The sequence below is a fragment of the Sminthopsis crassicaudata genome, chromosome 1 (assembly GCF_048593235.1).
Source record: "Sminthopsis crassicaudata isolate SCR6 chromosome 1, ASM4859323v1, whole genome shotgun sequence".
NCBI lineage: Eukaryota > Metazoa > Chordata > Mammalia > Dasyuromorphia > Dasyuridae > Sminthopsis > Sminthopsis crassicaudata.
The window spans coordinates 298,145,347-298,166,186 of NC_133617.1; the positions used below are offsets into that span (position 1 = coordinate 298,145,347).

General features: G+C 35.8%; 1 protein-coding gene across 1 annotated transcript in view; it reads left to right on the forward strand.

Annotated features, from left to right (window-relative positions):
• The first annotated feature begins 816 nt into the window (after positions 1-816).
• Positions 817-20,840, forward strand: part of E2F5 (E2F transcription factor 5) — a 28,351-nt gene continuing 8,327 nt past the window's right edge. The window contains 7 exon segments of the mRNA XM_074278977.1: positions 817-1,089; positions 1,091-1,192; positions 11,657-11,766; positions 13,631-13,792; positions 15,562-15,605; positions 18,349-18,413; positions 19,786-20,050. Of these exon segments, the coding sequence (XP_074135078.1) occupies positions 970-1,089; positions 1,091-1,192; positions 11,657-11,766; positions 13,631-13,792; positions 15,562-15,605; positions 18,349-18,413; positions 19,786-20,050 (868 nt within the window). The 5' untranslated portion in view covers positions 817-969.

Below are 20,840 nucleotides of genomic sequence, written 5' to 3' on the forward strand. Positions count from 1 at the left end.
TGTAACCACTAATAAGGTGGAGAAGGATTTCCAGCGACAGTCATTAAATCTACTAAGTTTCTAAGTATCAAAATGCAAATTGTTTCCAGGATCCTATTAGGAACCTCGCCTATCAGGACACCTGGGGTGGGAATGGAGTGGAAAGTAGGGATTATACTCTTGAAATACTCTTTGTATTTATCTCCCCAGTGTCTCTAGAACAGTGCCTATACATCGTAGAAATTTAATAAATAATTTTGGTTGCTTAATCCATAGGGGAATTGGACGAAATCGCTCCTAAGATTCCTTCCAGCACTAAAATTATTTGATTTTACTCGAGTATATTCCAATTTTTTATAACACTTTGTCCTAATTCCTGTACACAGGCTTCTTAAAGCTGAACAAAATTCTGGGTAAGAACCACAGAAATCAGTCCAGGTAAGACAGGTGTTCGAGGATTTTTCCTAAATTAAGGGAGCAGAGCTGGACGCAAACTTTACTTTTCCCCGCCTCCCCCTGTCCCCCTGATTTCTTTTTATTCCCTTTGGTGTCATTTTCAAAGGAGGTGACAAGATCAGCTTCTTTCTCGGAGCCAGGGGCAACAGAAATAAGGCACGGATGTGAAATAATTAATCACGCTCTTCTGGGAAGACACTTACACCATTACCTCCAGCATCTCCTCTCCATCTCCCACTCACCCAATCCCGAAGAGAAAAAAAAAGCGTCTCCGGGCAACGGCGGGCTTTGGCGTCACTTCCGGCCATTTAAACTCCTTTCTCCACCCTGCGTTTCCCCTCTTCTTCCCTCGCTCGCCCCCAGCCCCAGAGCTAAAGCGTTTTAGTTCGCGGGAGGGCGGCTGGGTGGGGGCCAGAGCCATCGCGCGGGGTCGGGGGAGGGGCGCTGCTCGGGGCACCTGCGCTCTGCGGGCGCACGGGGTCGGCCGCGGGGCTGAGGGCTTGGGGTCTGAGCCCCGAGGCGGCGGCGGGCGGCATGGCGGCGGCGGCGGAGCCCGTGAGCTCCGGCCAGCAGCAGCCGCCGGGTCAGGGGCAGCCCCCCCAGCCGCAGCAGCCGCCGGCAGCGCCCCCAGGCGGCGGAAGCGGGGGCGGCGGGGAGCGGCGGCAGTAGCCGCCACGAGAAGAGCCTGGGGCTGCTCACTACAAAGTTCGTATCGTTGCTGCAAGAGGCCAAGGACGGAGTCCTGGATCTCAAGGCGGTAAGAGCTGTACAGGGGTCGGGAGCCCCGGCGCCCTCCGGACGGGAGACAGGCCGAGAACGCGTGCGACTTAGGCCTCGCCGTCCGGACCTCGGAGGTCCTGTCCCGCAGGGGAGGGAGGACCCTGTGGCCCGGGAGGTGGCGCTTCCTGCTACTGCCGCGAGCTCGCTGTTTTTGAGAGCTCTACCTCCCCCCCCCCCGCCCCCAACCGTGCATCCTTAGGATGGCCGACTCCCTGCCCCGGCCCTTTCTAACTCTGGCCCTGGAGACGCCGCCTGGGCTCGAACCCGCCGCCGCCGCTGCCCTCCCTCCTGCCGTGGCGCACAGCTAGGGGAAGAGGGCGGAGGGTAACGTCCTGGGCTCCCGCTGGGATTTAGAAATGAATCGTTATTACGTAGCTGCTGGTCCCCTAGCCATCTCTTCGGGCACTTGTTCCTGCTGTGTTGCAGTGAGTCCGGGTTTTCTCCTGAATGAGAGGGAGAATGGGGCTTTTCTCGACTTTGATCCCCCGACTTCAGAAACCCGGCAACGAAGCCTTCCCTAGCTTTGTGGGCCCCCCCTCCCCGAGGAAGTTAGCGTAGAGAAATCGCTTTGAGGACGAGGTCTTGCTTGGTCCGTAGGAGGAAACTGAAATCCTGAAATTTAGCATCCAGCCTTTCAGTTGGAAACTTTTATCCGAGGAAATGAAAGCAGTCCGCACATAAATAAGCAATGTAAAAGGGTTCTCTGGCCGTTCCCTCCTCTTTGCAGTCAAAACAAAATCCCAACGACCGAAATCCTCCGGGCATGATTTGGAAACCTGCCACTGCCCGTTGGAAGTTCGGGACGGCCAGTTTATTTGCTTGAATTGAAATTCAGCCAGTCAGAGCCCTAAGAATAAGACCAAGTAGGGGGTGGCTAAGGGGATTGTTCCTTATGGCTGATTCCAGGTGCTTGGCACTCCAATTTTCCAGTTCACCTAACATAACGATAACTGAAAGAGGCGAGACGCCCAGTTGCTGGCTTTTTAGATTACACTTGTTACACCTGCGGACCTGCAGACTAACTTTTATCAGACTTGAAAATGTTACCCTGGAAAGCGCTAACGGGATGGACGTAAAACGGTTGGTCTGAAGAGCCGCATTGTTTTGTGATTATGGAGACAATTGGAGTTTGGCTTTCTTGCTATTTGATTTTGTAATTTTAGCTTACTATTTCAATCAATCAATAAACATCTATTAATCTTCTACTATTTGCCTTGGGACTATGATAAGCCCCATCGATTCAAAAAGAAGCCTTTTAGATACTAATACAAAAAGTTACAAAAAGTTGTCTAATATAGTTTCATTAGTAATGGGAATTCCCCTGAAAGCACAGGGCTCTTGGCTTATGTTCTGTCAAGAAATACCTGAATCAACTAAGTTAGAATTCTAACTTAAAATCCAATTTGTTAGATATTTTTATTAGTCATTTTGTGAATGAAGTTGGGTTTATTTTTTTTTCCCTTCTATATGTAATTATGTTTATAGATATTTCTCTCATTCTTCATCCATGTCATTTCAGACTGAAAGATGTTGAGACCCTGGTGTAAATAAGGTCCATTCTGTCATACACCACCTGTCATTTTTTAAAAATACATATAATGAAATTATGATTTTTACCTTGCGGATCATCCCTTGTGGCCCATTCATTTAAGTAGTATGAAAAACAGCAACTATTAATCTCCAAGAATTTCAGTATCCTCAAGTTACAGAAACAAAGTAGCAACTTACTGTTCATTAAAATACTTGCCAAATAAGTATCAAAAAGGCAGTACTGAGTTATAAAGATTGATCATTTTGTTAAATTCCAACTCTAATCTTAACAGAAAATTGTGATGATGTAAGATGTAGCATGCAGATTTTATATTTATAGTCCTTATAACACACTGTAAAAGAATAAAGTCTGGGGGGGGGGTGCCGCCAGAGAGACCACCAGTTTTGGAATCATGAGGACTCAAGTTCAAACCTTGCTTCTGAGACTTAATACTAGCTGTGTGATCCTAGGCAAGTCACTTTAACCCTGACTCCCTCATCCTCCTCCAAAAAAATCGATTTAATATTGTCTAATTTCTTTACTAAAATTAAATAATACAAGTTAGAGCATTGTTTAACCAAACAAAGTTGTTTTTTAACATAGTTCAAAATTTCAAGTTTGGGATTGCCAATGGTTGCAGAAAAGTTACTCTTATACTACTTTTGACTAAAAAAATTATTCTGAATATCCTTTTTAGTCCACTCTTATGTCTTTTGAATCTTTCCTCCTGGTGCAGATCACAATACATCCATATTTTTCATATATTTCATTTTTTTTTTCATCCTGTTGATTTTTGTTTATTAGGAAATCTGCCCAAAGCATTGGAGGTTACTGTGTAGCACTGCAGTCTACATGGCTGACCTGATCTCTTTCTGTTCGTAAATACTTTGGATGGTGTCTTTTAGGCTACTTTTTTTGGTAAGAGGTTATTAATATGTTGCAACCTACCTTTACCCAGCTGCTCTTTCAGTTATCTGCAGTTTTGATTGTAGAGAGAGATAGCTTGGAATAACATGAACTCAGGAAACCTGAGTTGTAATTCCACTTCTTGATCTTCTTGATATCTTAAGCAAGTCACTTAACCTTTTAAAGTTGATACTTGCACCACGTTGCTTTTGTTTGGTTTTTTGTTTACTTTTTAAGAAAAATTTTCCAAACCCACCACTCTTCCCAAATAGAAATGTTCATTTTTAATGACAGAGGCAGTCTGTGACAACAGTGTGGGAATCCAGTGCACAATCCCTTGCATAGTCCCAGCCTAGCTGCAGCACCAGCTAAGCAGAACTCTTACTTTAGCATACCAGTTCTTACATCTACAGTGGTGTAGGGACACTGCTAACAGTTCCAGGGCAGAAAAGAGGACTTGTATTCAGGTTCCCAGAAGGATCTCTGAAAAACAGCTTGGGACTGCGTACTCTCCACCCTGGAAATGGAACCCTACTTTTAAAAGAGCTAAAAGATGAGTAATAGGCTAGGAAAATGAGCAGACAACAAAAAAACTTATGACTATAGAAAATTACTATTGTGACAAGGAATATCAAAATATGTTCAGAAGAAAATAACAAAGTCAAAGCTCCTTCATCAAAAGCTTCCAAGAAAAATAAGAATTGGTCTCAAGCTATGGAAGAGCTCAAAGGAGATTTTGAAAATCAAGTAAGAAATAGAGGAAAAATTTTAAAAAGAATTTAAAGTGGTGCAAAAAGAAATACAAAAAGCTAATGAGAAGAATGCCTTAAAAGTAAGATTGGCCAAATGAGAAAGGAGGTACAAAAAGTCATTGAGGAAAATAATTCCTTAAAAATTAGAATTGAGCAAATGGAAGCTAATGACTTTATGAGAAATCAAGAGATAATTAAGCAAACACCCCCCCAAAAAAAAATGAAAAAATAGGGGAAAAAATGTGATATCTCATTGGAAAAACAACTAATCTAGAAAATAGATCCAGGAGAGATAATTTTAAAATTATTGGTCTTCCTGAAAATCATAATTAAAAAAAAAAAAAAAAAAAAAAAACAGCCTGAACACCATTCTTCCAGAAATTATCAAGAAAAACCTGTCCTATATTCTAGTACCAGAGGGTACTGATCATCTCCTTAAAGAGATCCCAGAATGAAAACTCCCAAGAATATTATAACCAAATTCCAGGTCAAGGAGAAAATATTGCAAGCCTCCAAAAAGAATCAATTTAAGGATAACAGAAGATTTAGCAGCTTCTACATTTAAAGGACCAGAGGACTTAGAATGTGATATTCTGGAAATCAGTGGAGCTAGGATTATAACCAGCAAAACTGAGTGTAATTCTTCAGAGGAAAAGGTGGTCATTCAATGAAAACAGGATTTTCAAGCATTTGTGACGAAAAGACCAGAGTTAAATGGAAAATTTAATTTTCAAAGACAGAACTCAAGAAAAGCAGGAGGAGGTAATCAGAAAGTGATATAAGGCACTAAGATTTATCTGTTTATATTCCTACATAGGAGGATATTTGTAACTCATTAGGACTTTCTCATTATTGTGGCAGAGTTTTTTTTATTTTTTTTATTCATTTTTCCAAATTATCCCCTCCCTCCCTCCACTCCCTCCCCCCCATGACAGGTAATCCCATACATTTTACATGTGTTACAATATAACCTAGATACAATATATGTGTGTAAATACCATTTTCTTGTTGCACATTAATTATTAGCTTCCAAAGGTATAAGTAACCTGGGTAGATAGACAGTAGTGCTAACAATTTACATTCATCTCCCAGTGTTCCTTCTCTGGGTGTAGTTATTTCTGTCCATCATTGATCAACTGAAAGTGAGTTGGATCTTCTTTATGTTGAAGATTTCCACTTCCATCAGAATACATCCTCATACAGTATTGTTGTTGAAGTGTACAGTGATCTTCTGGTTCTGCTCATTTCACTCAGCAACAGTTGATTTAAGTCTCTCCAAGCCTCTCTGTATTCCTCCTGCTGGTCATTTCTTACATAGCAATAATATTCCATAACCTTCATATACCACAATTTACCCAACCATTCTCCAATTGATGGACCATTCAACTTCCAGTTTCTAGCTACAACAAAAAGAGCTGTGTGGCAGAGTTTATATAGACAAAGGGCACAGGTTTGCGTGGAATATGAAGAGATGATGTCTTTTTAAAATAATAAAATTAAGGGGTGAGAGAAGAATGTACTGGGAGAAACAGAGAAGTGAATGGTATTATCTGCCATTAAAAAAAAAAAAAAAAGCAAGAAAAACTTAACAGGAGAAAGGAAGAGAGGGGGAGGAGAAAGTAAATGTGTGAACCTTATTCTCCGTAGAATTGGCTCAAAGTGGAGATAACATACTCTCTCTTACCCTACAGAAAAATAGGAGAATGGGATGTGGAAGGGAAGATGATAAAAGAAAGGGCATATTGGAGGGAGGGAGGGATAGGTAGCAAAACACTTTTGAAGAGAGACTGGGTGAAGGGAGAGAGAAAATTAGTTGGGGGAAGTACAGTTAGCAATAGTAATTGTAAAAAAAAAATTGAAGCAAGTTTCTCTGATACGGCTTAATTTCTCAAGTATTGAGGGAACTGAGTCAAATTTATTTAAAAAAAAAAAAGATAAGAGGCATATCCTGTAAACAGTGATTGGACCAGTGCATAATTCTTATTTTTGGAAATTCAGCTCCGTTCCTTATGTATTTGAAAAATGAGGCTTTTATCAAAGAAAATTGTAAATTTCCCCCCCTCCCCCAATTCCTTGCTTTCCATGTATTTTGATTGCATTGGTTGTTTGTGCAAAAGCTCTTCAGTGTAATCAAAACTATCCATTTTACTTCCCAATATTCTCTCTTATCTCTTGTTTCAGTCATAAACTTTATTTTCCTTATCCAGATAGGTAATTTTATTCCTCATACTTCCCTGATTTGCTTATCATATCACCCTTAATATTCAAATGATGTACCCATTTTGAGCTTATCTTGCTATACAATGTGAATTATTGATCTATGCTTACTTCCTGCGAGACTGCCTTCCATTTTTCCCAGTAGTTTTTTGTCAAATAGTGAATTTATAGCCCTGTGGGCACAGATCATATTTTTTGATCATTTATCAAGTGGGGCACAGCTCTTATTTTTTATAAATTTGACTCAGTTCCCTATATGCTTGAGAAACTAGACCTTATCAGAGAAAGTGGCTTCAAAATTCTTTTTAAAATTACTATTGCTAACTGTATTTCCTCCCCACTACCCCATTTATTTTCTTTTCCTTCACCCTATACCACCTCAAAAGAGTTTTGTTACTGACCACTCCCTTCCCTAAATAGGAGTTCAATAGAAGGTGAGATAAGGAACTTGTAGTTTAGGGAGGGAACTAAGGGAACAAATATGTTGGGGAGGAGAAAGTACTTTAGATATTGAGTAACAGTAAAAATGTGAAATGTGAAACACTTGAGAGAAAGAGCATCTAGTTTTACATTAGTGTAAATCTCTAGTGAGGTATAATATGAGATAAGGCCTAAGTGTGAAATCAGAACCAAAGTATGAAAGTCTGCAGAACCACAGAAAGTTTTTGAGCAGTGATGTAAAAGGCTCATCCAAGAAGTATGAGAGAAAAAAAAAAAAATAACAAGTTAGCAGTAGTTATAAGATGAATAGAAGAGGCTGCTAATTGAGAATTGAACACTGGTTCTGTTATTTTTGCCAGGTCAGGCTAAATCAGTGCTAGTTTGGGAGATCCATGAAGAGACTATGTTCTTGTTATTTAGTTGATTTAGTTGTGTCTGACTCTATAAAGACACTGGAGTGGTTTTGCCATTTCCTTTTCCAACTCATTTTATAGATGAAGAAGCTAAGGCAAATAGGGTTAAGTGACTTTCTCAGAGTCACACAGATAGTAAGAATCTGTAGCCAGATTTGAGCTCAGGAAGATGAGTTTTCCTGACTCCAGGTCCAGCATTCAATCTACTATGCCCCCGCAGTAGCCTCAAAGAAGAGACTATTTAGGTGAAAAGTAATAAGGGCCTGGTAATATAGCACTTTATTCAGATTACTGTTCTTTCTTTTTCCTTCAGAGAGCTCTAGGCTTATATACTTAATCATTTCTATGTTGCTTGTCAAATCTTTGTATTACTACCCTGTTTTTTTCCTGATTGCTAATCTTATCCCAACATATTGAATGTTTTTGTTCTTGAATGTCTTTTTAGTAACACAAACCGATCATATCTCACTCATCACCCAGTTACTTTCATGCTGTAATTTATATGTATTTTTGTGTTTATCTCTGTACAGTTGTCTTTAGTGTTTGTTTTTATTGTGATGCTATTTTTTTCTCTAAAATTCTCTCTAGAATAGAATATGTTCTCCTAGACCTAGGGAAAAGACTTTGTAACTTTTATCAACCTCCAAGTCCCTACAGTAATTCTAGTTACAAATTATATACTTATATGTTGACAATAGAAAAATTATTAAAAGATATTTCTCCAAGTATTATATTGCAATAGTAATGAAAGAGGAAGTATTATATGCAATATTAATGAAAGAGGTTGTGATTGTTAATCAGTAAAGCTGTATAATTCCATTCAAATAATTTTCTAGGACTGACCTGATAAGTCATAATTAGGTTTTGATCAGTGGTTCTCTATGACCTCATAGATCAAATATGGATTCTTATTTAGCATTTAGAATTCTTTGAAACCTAACCCAAGCTTGGCCCAATACTCTAAACACTGTGCTTCTATATGAAGACATGCTAGTGAGCTCAACAAAAGCAATTGGACAACCCCTCAGATTCTAAGTCTAAATGGATTTGGTCTAGTGGTTATTTAGATGTTACTGTACTGTTGAGAAGCTTAATTGTGAAAACCTGTGATCAAATAGGACTTTGAGACTGTAAGGTATGAATAGTATTGGAGAGATAATGCTGAGTTGTAGCACTGAAATTTTCAAAAATTGATATTACTACTCAGTCAGAAATGTAAAATTGAATAGCTCTTCTGACTTTTTAACATGAAAACTAAAAAAATAATAATAATCCTTTGCTGAGCAAGTTAAGGATAAATAGAATTTGCAGTCGATTCATTAAAATGCATGTTATAATATCCAAACTAGCAAAGTGTTGCTACGGTATTTTTGTATTGTGTATATGAGAACTGCTTGGAGAGCATGAAACCTTTTAAAGAACTCCTGAAAATAACCAGAAGAGGAAATTTTTATGCATATACAGATTAGTAGTAGTAGTAGTAGTAGTAGTAGTAGTAGTAGTAGTAGTAGTAGTAGTAGTAGTAGTAGTAGAAGACCAGTCTTGCCCTTTGATTATTGTATGAAACAAAGTAGAAAAATGAGCTATTTAGCCAAAATTGCTCACTAAAAATACCTGAGTTTCAGACAAGCATCATGAAAATTAACCATTGGCCCTCCGAAAATCAATTATGGCCTGTTTTCCCCCATTATGTTAAAAGCTGCAGTTTCTGAATATTGTACAGAAACTGGAAAATCTTTTTTGTCTGTTTTTTCCCCTCTGCCCCGGGATCTTAAGCTGTTGTTAATCAATCTGTCAAAAAACATTTAAGTGTCTTGTGTTCCAGTCACTTTGCCAGTGATACAAAGATGAAAATGGGACAGATCTAGTCTTCAGGAGCTTTAGTTCTACTGGGAGATAAAACCTTTTGAACAGATATAAATAATACAGAAGCAAAATAATATGTAGTGATGAGAAACTATTGTAAGTAGCCAGAAAGAAAAAATTAAAATATTATGGAGCCATATTCAGGATAACACAAAATTTTATTAGTTCCTATATTAAATTTTTGGAGGGTTTGGAATATATTACAGAGAGTAAAGGAGCTAGGATAGTAACCAAGAATTACCTACCCAGCAAAAATAAGTATAACCTTCAGAGGAGGAAATGAATATTTAATAAAATGAAGGACTTTGAAAGATTCTGGTAAAATAACAGAGCTGAATAGAAAATTTAATATAAGACTCTAAAGAAACAAAAAAGCTAAAAAGGAAGGAGAAAGCAAGAGAGTAAGATTTAAGCTGTTTACATTCCTATATGGGAAGGTGATACTTGTAACTTATAAGAACTTTCTTGTCATTATGGCAGTTAGGAGTATACATAGACTAAGGGCATGGATGTGAATTGGATATGATAGGATGATATCCTACCAAAAAAAAAAGTAATGGGTGAAAAAGAGAGTGCCCTGAAAGGTGGTAATTTATCCCATTCTACCCTATCTCATTCAAAAGAGGCAGGAAAGCTTTTACACTGCAGGGAAAGATGTGGGATGTGGTGGGGAACTCTTGAGTCTTATCCTCATCAGAATTTGTTCAAAAAAGATATAACATGCATGTTTAGTTGGGTATAGAAATTCCTTTCAGATATATAGGAGGGGAAGGGGGCTTATGGAAGGGAGGGTAGATTGGGGAAGGCATAATTGGAAAAATAAACAGTATAGGTTGGAGGGAAATAGCTAATAACTATGGGGAAGAGCCATTTCCCATTTAATAAATGATCAAAGACAATTTTGAAAATAATCAAATCTATCTAAAGCCATATTCTAAATACTGTTGATTAGAAAAATGCAAATTAAAGCAATTCTGAGATACTATCTCATACCTATCAGATTAGCTAATGCTACAGAAAAGAAAAATGACAGATGTTGAAGGGGATGTGGGAGATACATAATTGGTGGGAGTTGTGAACTGATCCAACCATTCTGTAGAGCAATTTGAAATTATGCCTAAAGGGCATAATGTTTTCTTTTACTACATGACTAACCTGGAAATATTTTGCATGACTGGATATGTATAACCTATATCAAATTGTTTGCATTCTCAGTAAGGGGGAGGGAAAGAGAGAATTTGGAACTCGAAAGTTTTTTTTCAATGTTAAAAATTGATTTATGTGTAATTTGGGGAAAAAATAATAAATATTTTGAAAATTTCTGATTTTTGTTTCACTGGGACTCTAAGAAAATTTATAATTTTATTATTTTGTAATACTTTCTTTTCTGGCCTTACACTAATTGTGTGTCCCTGGTCAAGTGGCTTTAACCCTGTTTACCTTAGCATCCTTCTCTGTAAAATGAGCTGGAATAAATAAATAGCAAACCCCGCCAGTAACTTTGTAAAGGAAACCCCAAAAGGTGACACAGAGAGTTTGGACATAAATGAAATGCCTGAACAACAAAAATTTTGAAATCACTGAACTTGCATATAAGTACAATAACTCTGTGCTTAATAACTAGCATTTGATAGCACTTAAAGTTTGCAGAGAACTTTGTAAATATTATCACATTTTATCTTTACAACCTTGAAAAGTAGGTACTGTTATTATTCCCATTTTAAAAGCAGATAGGGGTAATGTGCTCAGGGTCAGAAAGCTAGTAAATGTCAGGCTCAATTTAAATGCTTTGTTTTAAAACATTAAAGTAGTAAAAATGACATATATCAAGACAATACAAATAATGTCTGGTATCCAGGATTTTTCCCATAGTGTTTTTAATCTAAAAAAATCACTTATATGGAAAGTTCAAATTTTGCCATCTTTTATTTGAATTGCCTTCAGTAACTACAATTGACTGTTCTGAAATTAGATTTTGTTATATCAATTGGAGAAGCAAAATATATAGGAATTCTGTTCATCAGGCAAATATTTTCTGAATTTTTTTATGTTGTCTTTATGTACTTTGCATGATGACACCTGATTGTGTGTGTGTGTTTTTCTTCAACAGCTGTTGGCCAAGAAATGAATGGGTTTTTTTGTTTTGTTTTGTTTTGTTTTGGGGGGGGGAGTTGTGAATAGAAGATGACTTGAGCATATTGAGCCATTGGATTACATTTGGGATTCTAATTCATACTGTGATTTTAATAAACAATTCCTTTTACCTTAAAATACAAATTCTTTACCTTTTTTTTTTTCCCCATTTTAAAAAACAGGCTGCAGATACTTTGGCTGTAAGGCAAAAAAGAAGAATTTATGATATTACCAATGTTTTGGAAGGAATTGATTTAATTGAAAAAAAGTCCAAAAATAGTATCCAGTGGAAGTAAGTTATAGACTGTTATAGTCTGAAATTTTGATTCTTCCTGCATATCTCCAAAATCTGGCCTCTGTGTACATTACTGACCTTACTGTGTACCACTCTGTTGTGTACTACTCTTCAGTATGAACTTCCACTCTGATCAGATCAATCTACCCTCTAACTTTCAAACATACATTTCATAATCTTGCCTCTGTCCTGGGACCATTTGCCCTACTTAGAATGCTTTTTCCCCCCTCTCTGGCTCTTATGTTCTCATTGTCTTTCAAGACCAAACTCAAGAGTTTCCTGACATTCCTGATGGTGATCTTTCTTTTTCTGAACTTTTTTCTGGAGCTTTTTTTTTTTTTTTTTTTTTTTTTTTGGTCACACTCATTTGACATTTAGATGCATATGCCCATATTGAAAAGCAGAATGGTGTGGTGCACAGAGATCTAATCTTAGAATGAAGGTGAACTGGGTACAGACACTGCCTCTGATACATTTACCTTTATGACTTGGGACAAAGCACTTAAGATTATAAATTATATACAATGTTATAAAAGTATGCCTTGATTCTATTATTTATTTTAGGTGTATATGATTTCTCTACCCAATTGAAATTTTATAAATTCGTTGGAAGGGACTTTGTTAGCCATCTTAAATGTAATAAGTACTAATAAATAAATATTTGATAGATCCTATTATTTAACAGACTCATTAATTTAGTTCATTTAACTTGTAAATATGGCAGAATGGATAAAGGGCCAACCTTGGAATTGGAAACACTTGGATTAAAGTCCTACATCTATATGTGCTAGCTGTGTGACCCCGCAGAAAGGGCCAAAATTCTCCTTCATTGCCTTATTATAGCTTGTAGAAGGCCCTGGGCTTTCAGAGTAATGCCAGTGGAATGCTGTGCCCAGAAGAGTTTAAGAGTGGGCTTGGAGATGGATTTTATAACTCGTTGACTACCAGTCTTACTCAATGCAGGATTGATTTATTACCAAGTTGGCTACAATTTGAAAGCATACCATTTAGGCAGAAAGGGGTTTTGATCCACTTTGGAGAAAAGAGCTCTCCCTCAGCAATGAAATCAGAGATCCAGATATTGAAGTTGAAATATTTAATATATAATGAATTTCTGATCATTGTCCATTTCCAAAAGATAAGCCTTTCCCCTCTACCTAATTGATTGATACTATAATTAGTATTCTTAGGAAGAGTTCTAGCATCTCAAATGAGAATTAACTATCAAAGTAAAATGATTTCAGAAACTGTAATATTGCTAAGAATTATTGAGAAATATGGAAATTTTTTATCATGGATATTGGCCAATAAATTCTGTTGATGGATGTATATTGAATTTCATGAAAATACAATGATGAGTTTGAATATTGTACATTGAAAAAAATCAGAATTATCCTTTTGGCCTCCTTAGCTTTTAAGACAGAAGTCCAATAAAAGACAAGTATGGATACGTTCCAGTATACTGGAGCTTTTTTTCAAATGTGTCTATAAGATTCATGCTTTCAGAGTATGTTTACAGCAAATATTTATTTTGTGCCTATTCTGTGCAGGACTTTATTATGAGATTCTTTTGGTACTTCATTAACTAATCCCTTTAGAATGGGAGCCAAGTCTAACCTGTCATAGCTAAGCAAATTGAGAGCTTACAGCATATCAGTTCTTCCCTGAGGGATTTTCTAAATCAATATATTCAGATCCAGAGTTTTCTGCTTTATATTCTAATGCTTTGGGGAATTTGACTTTTTTTTTTTATTTTAATCATACTATGGTGTAAATTATTATCATTGGCTGTGACCCAGTTAATCATTTTATTAATGGAATTAATTGAAATTAACTTGATGGATATTCTGTATTTCTCAAGAGGTGTAGGTGCTGGATGTAATACAAAGGAAGTTATTGATAGACTAAGATATCTCAAAGCAGAAATTGAGGATCTGGAGCTAAAAGAGAGAGAACTTGATCAACAGAAATTATGGCTACAGCAAAGCATCAAAAATGTTATGGATGACTCCATTAACAACAGATATCCTTTTATTTAAATAACTTTATAACCAAACTATAGCTTTGTGTATATTTTTATTTAGGAAAGGTGCACTCAAGTGTAGGGTATTTTCAGAATGTAGGTCTTTTAAGTGAAAGCTAAGATTTACAATATTCTTTTAGTAATTTATTAAAATATCTATTTTAAAATTTAAGTTTTGACTTGTAAACTTGCAAAAATGATGTCTGGCTAAATTAATTAGTTTATGAATGGCATTATCTCTTAAGTTGGCAAATTAAATTCTTTTATTCAATATTGGAAACAAGAGGCAAGGGAAAGACCCATTTCTTCAAAAAAATAATTTTTTAATTGTATTTTTCCTTGCCCGTCTTTTCTATTTCCCATCTTCCCTTATTTCCATCATCTAACCAGAATGGATCATCAGTTTTTAGAAGTTATACATACTGTTCTTTTGCTTCACATTTTTTTTAGTAATTTTGAGTTTACAAAATGTTTTATGGACAACAACCTTATGAAGTAGGGCAAGTGTTCTTTATAGAAGATGAAATCAAGACTCACAGTCTTACTCACAGTCACAAGGCTAATAATTGCCAGGGCCAAGACTGAAATTTAAGCTTCTAAACCCAATGTCAATTTTTTTTTCTACTACAGTAAAGTTGCCTCTTAGGATATAACCTAAATTTGTGCTGAGGAGGGACAATAGGCTTAGCTATTACAATACAAATGGTGTTGTTAAATAATTATGGTCAGTGTCCTAAAATTAGTCATTTGTCAGACAACTATTATGTGTGCAAGCACTATACCAAGTGCTGGTGCTGCAAAGAAAAGCAAAAGACAATCTGCTCTTAAGGACCTTGCAATCTAAACTGGAAAAAAATGTGCCAACAACTAGGTACAAACAAGCTACATATAGGAAAAATTGGAAATAAACAATAGGCAAAATTCAGCACCTATCTGAAGTTCTTGAACACAGTATAATTAAAGTAAATTATTACAATATAATTAACAGTTTAAAATAAAAAGTCATAATTTCATGACCCAAGTAGCTTTGATTCAACCTGTGCTTGACATGTTCCCCAAGCCAGAAGGTAAATTTTATGGAAAACATAGTTGTCTTCCATGACTTGAAAGTTCTTAGCTGCAGATCCTAGGACTTTTCTGAAATTTTATTGAGTATTATATTTTCAGTTGGTTTTTAATATGTTCTGAAATTACCATTTTTGATCAACAAATACCATTTAGTTCTGATAATCTGGGTTTTATTAATAAACCCATTAACACCCTATTTTTATTTTGAATATTCAACAATTTGAATATCCATTGATTTGACCAATTTGATCATCAGTGTTCAATGTCTTCTCTACAAGTATCTGGCCAGGACCATGGTACAACTAGCAAAGTTGCTTCTGCTGGTACTTTCCAACCCTGTTTTTACCTCAAAACTTTAGCTGACCTGCTTGTGCACTTGACACTTGTACACAACATTCTCCATCTCTTTCCTAGTATCTGGCAAGTCTAAAAAACCCTTACAAAGTCAAAAATGAAACATCTTTCATTAGAAAATTTTAAATTTTCATTTTGTATCATAGGAAAAAAAATTTAAATATACTTCTACACAGGTTGGATGATGAAGTAGGAACTAACATGCTATGCAAAACTGCATTTCTGAATTTGTAGGGAGAAGAAAATTGCTTTTAAAAGTTGTTCTTTGTGGGGGCTTGCATCTTGTTACAAATTTAAAGTTACATCAAGAAAACCATGCTGTTTCCCTTGACCTATAATGACAGTACATTTTCTTATATAACTCATGAAGATATCTGTAATTGTTTTAATGGTAAGTATTGCTAGTAAATTCGTTTACCTTTTTTTCTGTGTATCCCCAGGACTGAGCGTAATGTAGATGAAGATATCTCTTTGGTCAAGAAATTATAAAAATTAAACTTTTGAAACCTTATTGCTGAAACCTATATAAAATATTTGAAACCTATTGCTGAGTTTGAAACATCTTATTCACTTCTCAACAAACCGAGTTGGATTATTTAAAGTTCTCCATGCCATCCCTTCTGCTTCCAATATCCAAAAAAACCCAAATTCAACTAACTTGATTATTTTTAATATTAATAAAATTTCCAATAATAATAATAATAATCTGTTCCTCTTTAACTTCAATGATGTTAAGATAGTATGTAGCCATTTTTATATGCTATCTTAAAACTTTCTGGGATATAGTGAGGTCAAGATCAAGGGCTCATTTTTTATTTGAACCATTTAGCTTTGCTTTGATTAATCCGTTTCTAACTCTAGTGTCCATCCTTTTATTCAGCAAGTATTTGCCATTGGTCATATGGGAAGGACCAAGAAAGAGTATGGATGTGTGTATTGTATTGTCATCATCACTAGTTGAAATGGATTCAAATAGATGTTCTTTGGTGACAATAACATTGTTTTTACATATAAAGTTTTTAGCATGTTGCATTTCACTAAACATTCTTTTAGCAAATGAAATTCAACTTATTCCCTAAAGTTATATAAAAAAATGTTTAGCTTATGGTTCTTTACCCATCATCATAACTTAAGAGTTTTTTAGGGAAAGTGACAGCAACATCACAGAAAATCTTGTTCATCAGTAGCTCAAAGACTATTTAAAGATATAATGCAACTTAATATAAAATTCCAAAATAACTCAATCAAGAATTTACACTTAAGCTCAAGATTTCCTGTTATCCAGAAATATCAGACACAGACTTTAGCAGTCCCAGTTACATCTGTTTTTAATTGAAAATTTCTTTTATTATAAATTTCACAAACACAAGTGCGTCATCTAAGAGGACCATAAGCTACATTGCTTATCTGTTACTTTCAGAGATGCTGTCTTCTGTGTATTTTTAGTGATTTACAGATGCCTTTTTCTTTTTTATGAATCTTCATTACTATATTTCTAGTGCAAAGTGTCCCCTAAATCAATTGTATCATGTATAAATTAAGTAAAAGAAAACATGTTGGCCATGTTTGAAAATCTGTTTCATTCTGCACTTCTAATATCAATCATCTGTCTATTAATAAAAAGTAAGAAGCATGCTTCTTCAATTTTCTGGTAGATCATTACATTGATCAAAGTTCTTCTGAAGTCTTTCAAAGTCCAAATGCCAGCTACATTTAGTTTGCTTGTATGAAGGCCTTTCCATTTCATATTCATAGATTTAGAGGTGGAAGGGCTCTCAATGGGCCCCAAGTTTAACCTCCCTCATTTTATAGATAAGGAAACTCAGACTCATTAGCTATGTAACTTTTCCAAGATCCTATAGCTAGTAAATATAAGAGGAGAGATTTGAACCCAGCTCTTAAAAACTCCACATCCTATTCAATGTCATGTTGTCTCTCATGCTAATAGGAATTGTTCCTTTTATATTTATAATCACTTCTTTAATTGCTCAGTTAAGAACTGTTTCCCTAGCCATAGTTATCAAAGTTATTTCCTCTTTATGATTTATTTCCATTGTGACCCTTTATGTCCCTTTGGAGCTTCATAACCAAATTTCTGCCAAACTCTTTACCAATTTTCCTAGCAAGTTTTGTGAGATAGATGGTCCTTACTCAAATAGTTGGTGTCTGTGGATTTACTGAATACTATGATGCTAATTTGTTTATTCTAGATCTTGATTGTTGAATCTATTCCACTGATCAATTCTCAATTAGTTTTGCAGGCTACTAGTAGATCTACTTCATTTTTACTTTTTATTTTTTATTTCCCTTGAGATTCTTGATATTTTGTTTCCCCAAATGAATTTTCTGGTTATTCTGGCTAGTTCTATAAAGTTGCCCCTTGGGAATTTGATTTGGTACTAAATGTGTAAATTAAGTATAATCTATTAGTATAGTTCAATCCTGAGTGAGGGCAGCTAGATGGTGCAGTGAATGGATAGAATGACAGGACTAGAGTCAGGAAGACTCATCTTTTTTTTGAGTTCAAATCTGGCCTCAGATACTTACTGTGTGACTGGTTTAGTCATTTAATTGTGTTTGCTTCAGTTCCTCATCTATAAAATGAGCTGGGGAAGGAAATTGCAAACTACTCTAGTATCTTTCCCAAGAAAACCTCAAAAGGGGTTACAAAGAGTCAAACAGAACAGAAAAACAACTCACCTGAAACCATGAGTGACTAATATCTCTCTAATTATTATGTTTTCATTTCTGTAAAAGTATTTTTTGTTGTATTCTATTTAAGTCAATAACTATATAATGTTTAAATAATTCTGGGATCTGTGATTTCATGGGTGTGGATAAGTGAAATAGATTGCAACCTCATTTGACTTAGATGTTCTTCAAAGTCAAAATATTTTATTACCCTAGAGATTGGCTGTGGGTGAGTCTCCCCATTTAGCTAGGGGGTAATTGGACCACAGACATCTATTATTGACTCTTTCCTGGAAAGCAAGCCTTTTCATCTTTGCTACAAAGCTAGCAAAGTCTATTATATATTGATCCTCAATGCATGTGCAACTATTTGTAATGAAATAAGTATATAGATGAACCTGACCTAAAATAATTTTTTAAAATATATTTATATTTATACATAGGAGATACACTTCTTGCAATTCAAGCACCTTCTGGTACACAGCTAGAGGTACCTATTCCTGAAATGGTATGTATGAATACAATATAATATTTTTGAAGGGACAAAGGTTTTTTAAAATAGAACATCAACTTAGTATTTATAAAGTCCATTTTTGAATTAACACCATAAATCTGCATTGTCTGCATTGTTTCCATAATTACTATGTTAAAGACCAGATTTTGGGGGGAAATGAATAAGTCACTTAACATTTGCCTGAAAAGATACTTATCAATATGATTTCTTCCAAAAGTGATTATCAGAAAATCAGTAATGATATGAGAAATTAAGGTGATCTAATAATGAAAGATATTCAAATCCTGGACAAGGGGGGAGAAAAAAAATATGTATAGTAACATATTACCCTAAATAATAGTAATAATATAACAATAATGATGATGATTCCTAATATTTATATAGCTTCTACTATGTGCTGTGGTGTCCTCTGCTAAGTCTTTATATGTGTTATTTGATCCTCTCAACAATCTTGGGAAGTAAGTGATATCATTCCCATTTTCCAAATGAGGAAATCTGAATCAGACAGAGATTAGTTAAGTGACTTGCCCACACAGCTTATACATGTTTATCATTTTTCTGTTCATCTATGATTTATCTCTATATCTGTCAAGTGAATCTGGAAATGTCAAGGGACTTGAGGTTTCACCTGGAAAATCTGCTATATGTGCTCCTTGATCTGCTCATATGCTTTCTAGAGGAGCTAAGTCATCTGTTCCTGTGAAAGGCTGCAGACTTGCATGACTAGTTGCTATGTAGAAAACTGAGACCTCAAAGTGGGCTCAGTGGACTCAGGCCCAAGCCACAGTGACTTGGTGGAAGGCAATAAAGTTAGCACCTTAACCCACAATGCACCAAGAAGTATAGTTGAGAGTCCTGCTATTTATGGTCCAAGGCTCTCCAGAGATATTCTGCCCCTTGCACAACAACTGTTGTGGGAAGGGTTGGAGTTTTCTCATCTGAACCCATTCCTGATTCATTCCAGGCAGCAATAACCCCTGGGCAGTGAGCTTGAGAAGCCAAAGGACCAGTCTGAGGGCCTGCTTTGCATATAAAGGGAGGGAAAGGGAAAGAAAAAGAAAGGGTGGGAAGAAGGTAGAGAGACAGAAAGAGGGAGAGGGATTTGTTCTTTTGTCTGAACTTGATTATAATTCCTTCTAGCTTTGTTGTATTATTTTGTATGTTAGGGTATTGTAAAAATGATATTTATCCCTTTTGAGAAAGTTGCCGTGTTATTAAATGTTTCACCTAATTCCTCTTCATTTCTTTCTGAAAACAGTATAAGTAATATCAATCTCCCATCAATTGCTGATATGCTTCAGTTCCAAAATAATAATGTTAAATTTTTAAAATTTTGTTTTCAAACAAAATCATTTCAACTTCGAAGGGCCAGAATGGACAAAAGAAATATCAGATCAATTTAAAGAGTCACTCAGGACCTATCCACGTGCTGCTTATTAATAAAGAATCCAGTTCCTCTAAGCCTGTGGTTTTTCCTGTTCCTCCACCTGATGACCTCACACAATCTCCTCAAGTCTCTACTCCAGTGACTCCACAGAAACCTAATACAGAGACCCAGAATCTGCCTGAACAACACACCCTTACCAGAAGTCAACATCTTCAGCAGACACCAGTTTCAGACACACCCTCAGGTAAGTTTGAAGCCTTTGAGGTTTATTGTAGGGTTTTTAAGGTAAAGCAAGAGGAAGAGAGGCCTCAAAAAACATGGTGTAATTATCAGTTATAATAAAATTGCTTCATTATTTAAGCTGTGTGAAGCATGATACCAAATATTTAAATACCTTCTTGTGCTCATTATTACATTAAGCATTATGAAAATACAAAAGAAGCTGTAGAAACAGACTTTATTTCAAGGAGTTTACAGTTTTTTGGGGGAGGAAATACATCTTATCCAAGTAGAGAACAAATTAAGTTTATATATATATATATATTCATCAATTATATTTACAGCTCACACTTTTACATAGTTATTATAGAAATTCAGAGTAAAAAAAAAAAAAAAGGTGAATGTTGCCCAAGTAATTTTTCCTTTCCTTAGTTTACACTTTTGGTGAAATAGAAAGGCAGATTTTTTTTTCCCCCTCAATTGCATGAAAGCTTTAGAAACACTAAAAACTGTATAAATTTTGAAAATTAAAAACCAAAAGTTCAAATAAGGAAGCCATGACTTCATAGCCCTTAGGGAGTCAAACTATAAAGAGTTCAGGACCTTGGAGCTAATTGCTTTCTTCTGCCTCTGCTTGCTTCATTATTTCATTCATTGAACATGTGTTTTTTTAAATTCCTATTACATTCAGATTCTTAGGGGGGAGCGGAAAAAGTAGGAGATGTGGTTTCTTCCCTCAGAGTTTACAGACTAGTGAAACCAGTAGAGAGAAGCTAGTAAGGGGGGGGAAACCATATATAATTTTTTAAAATTTT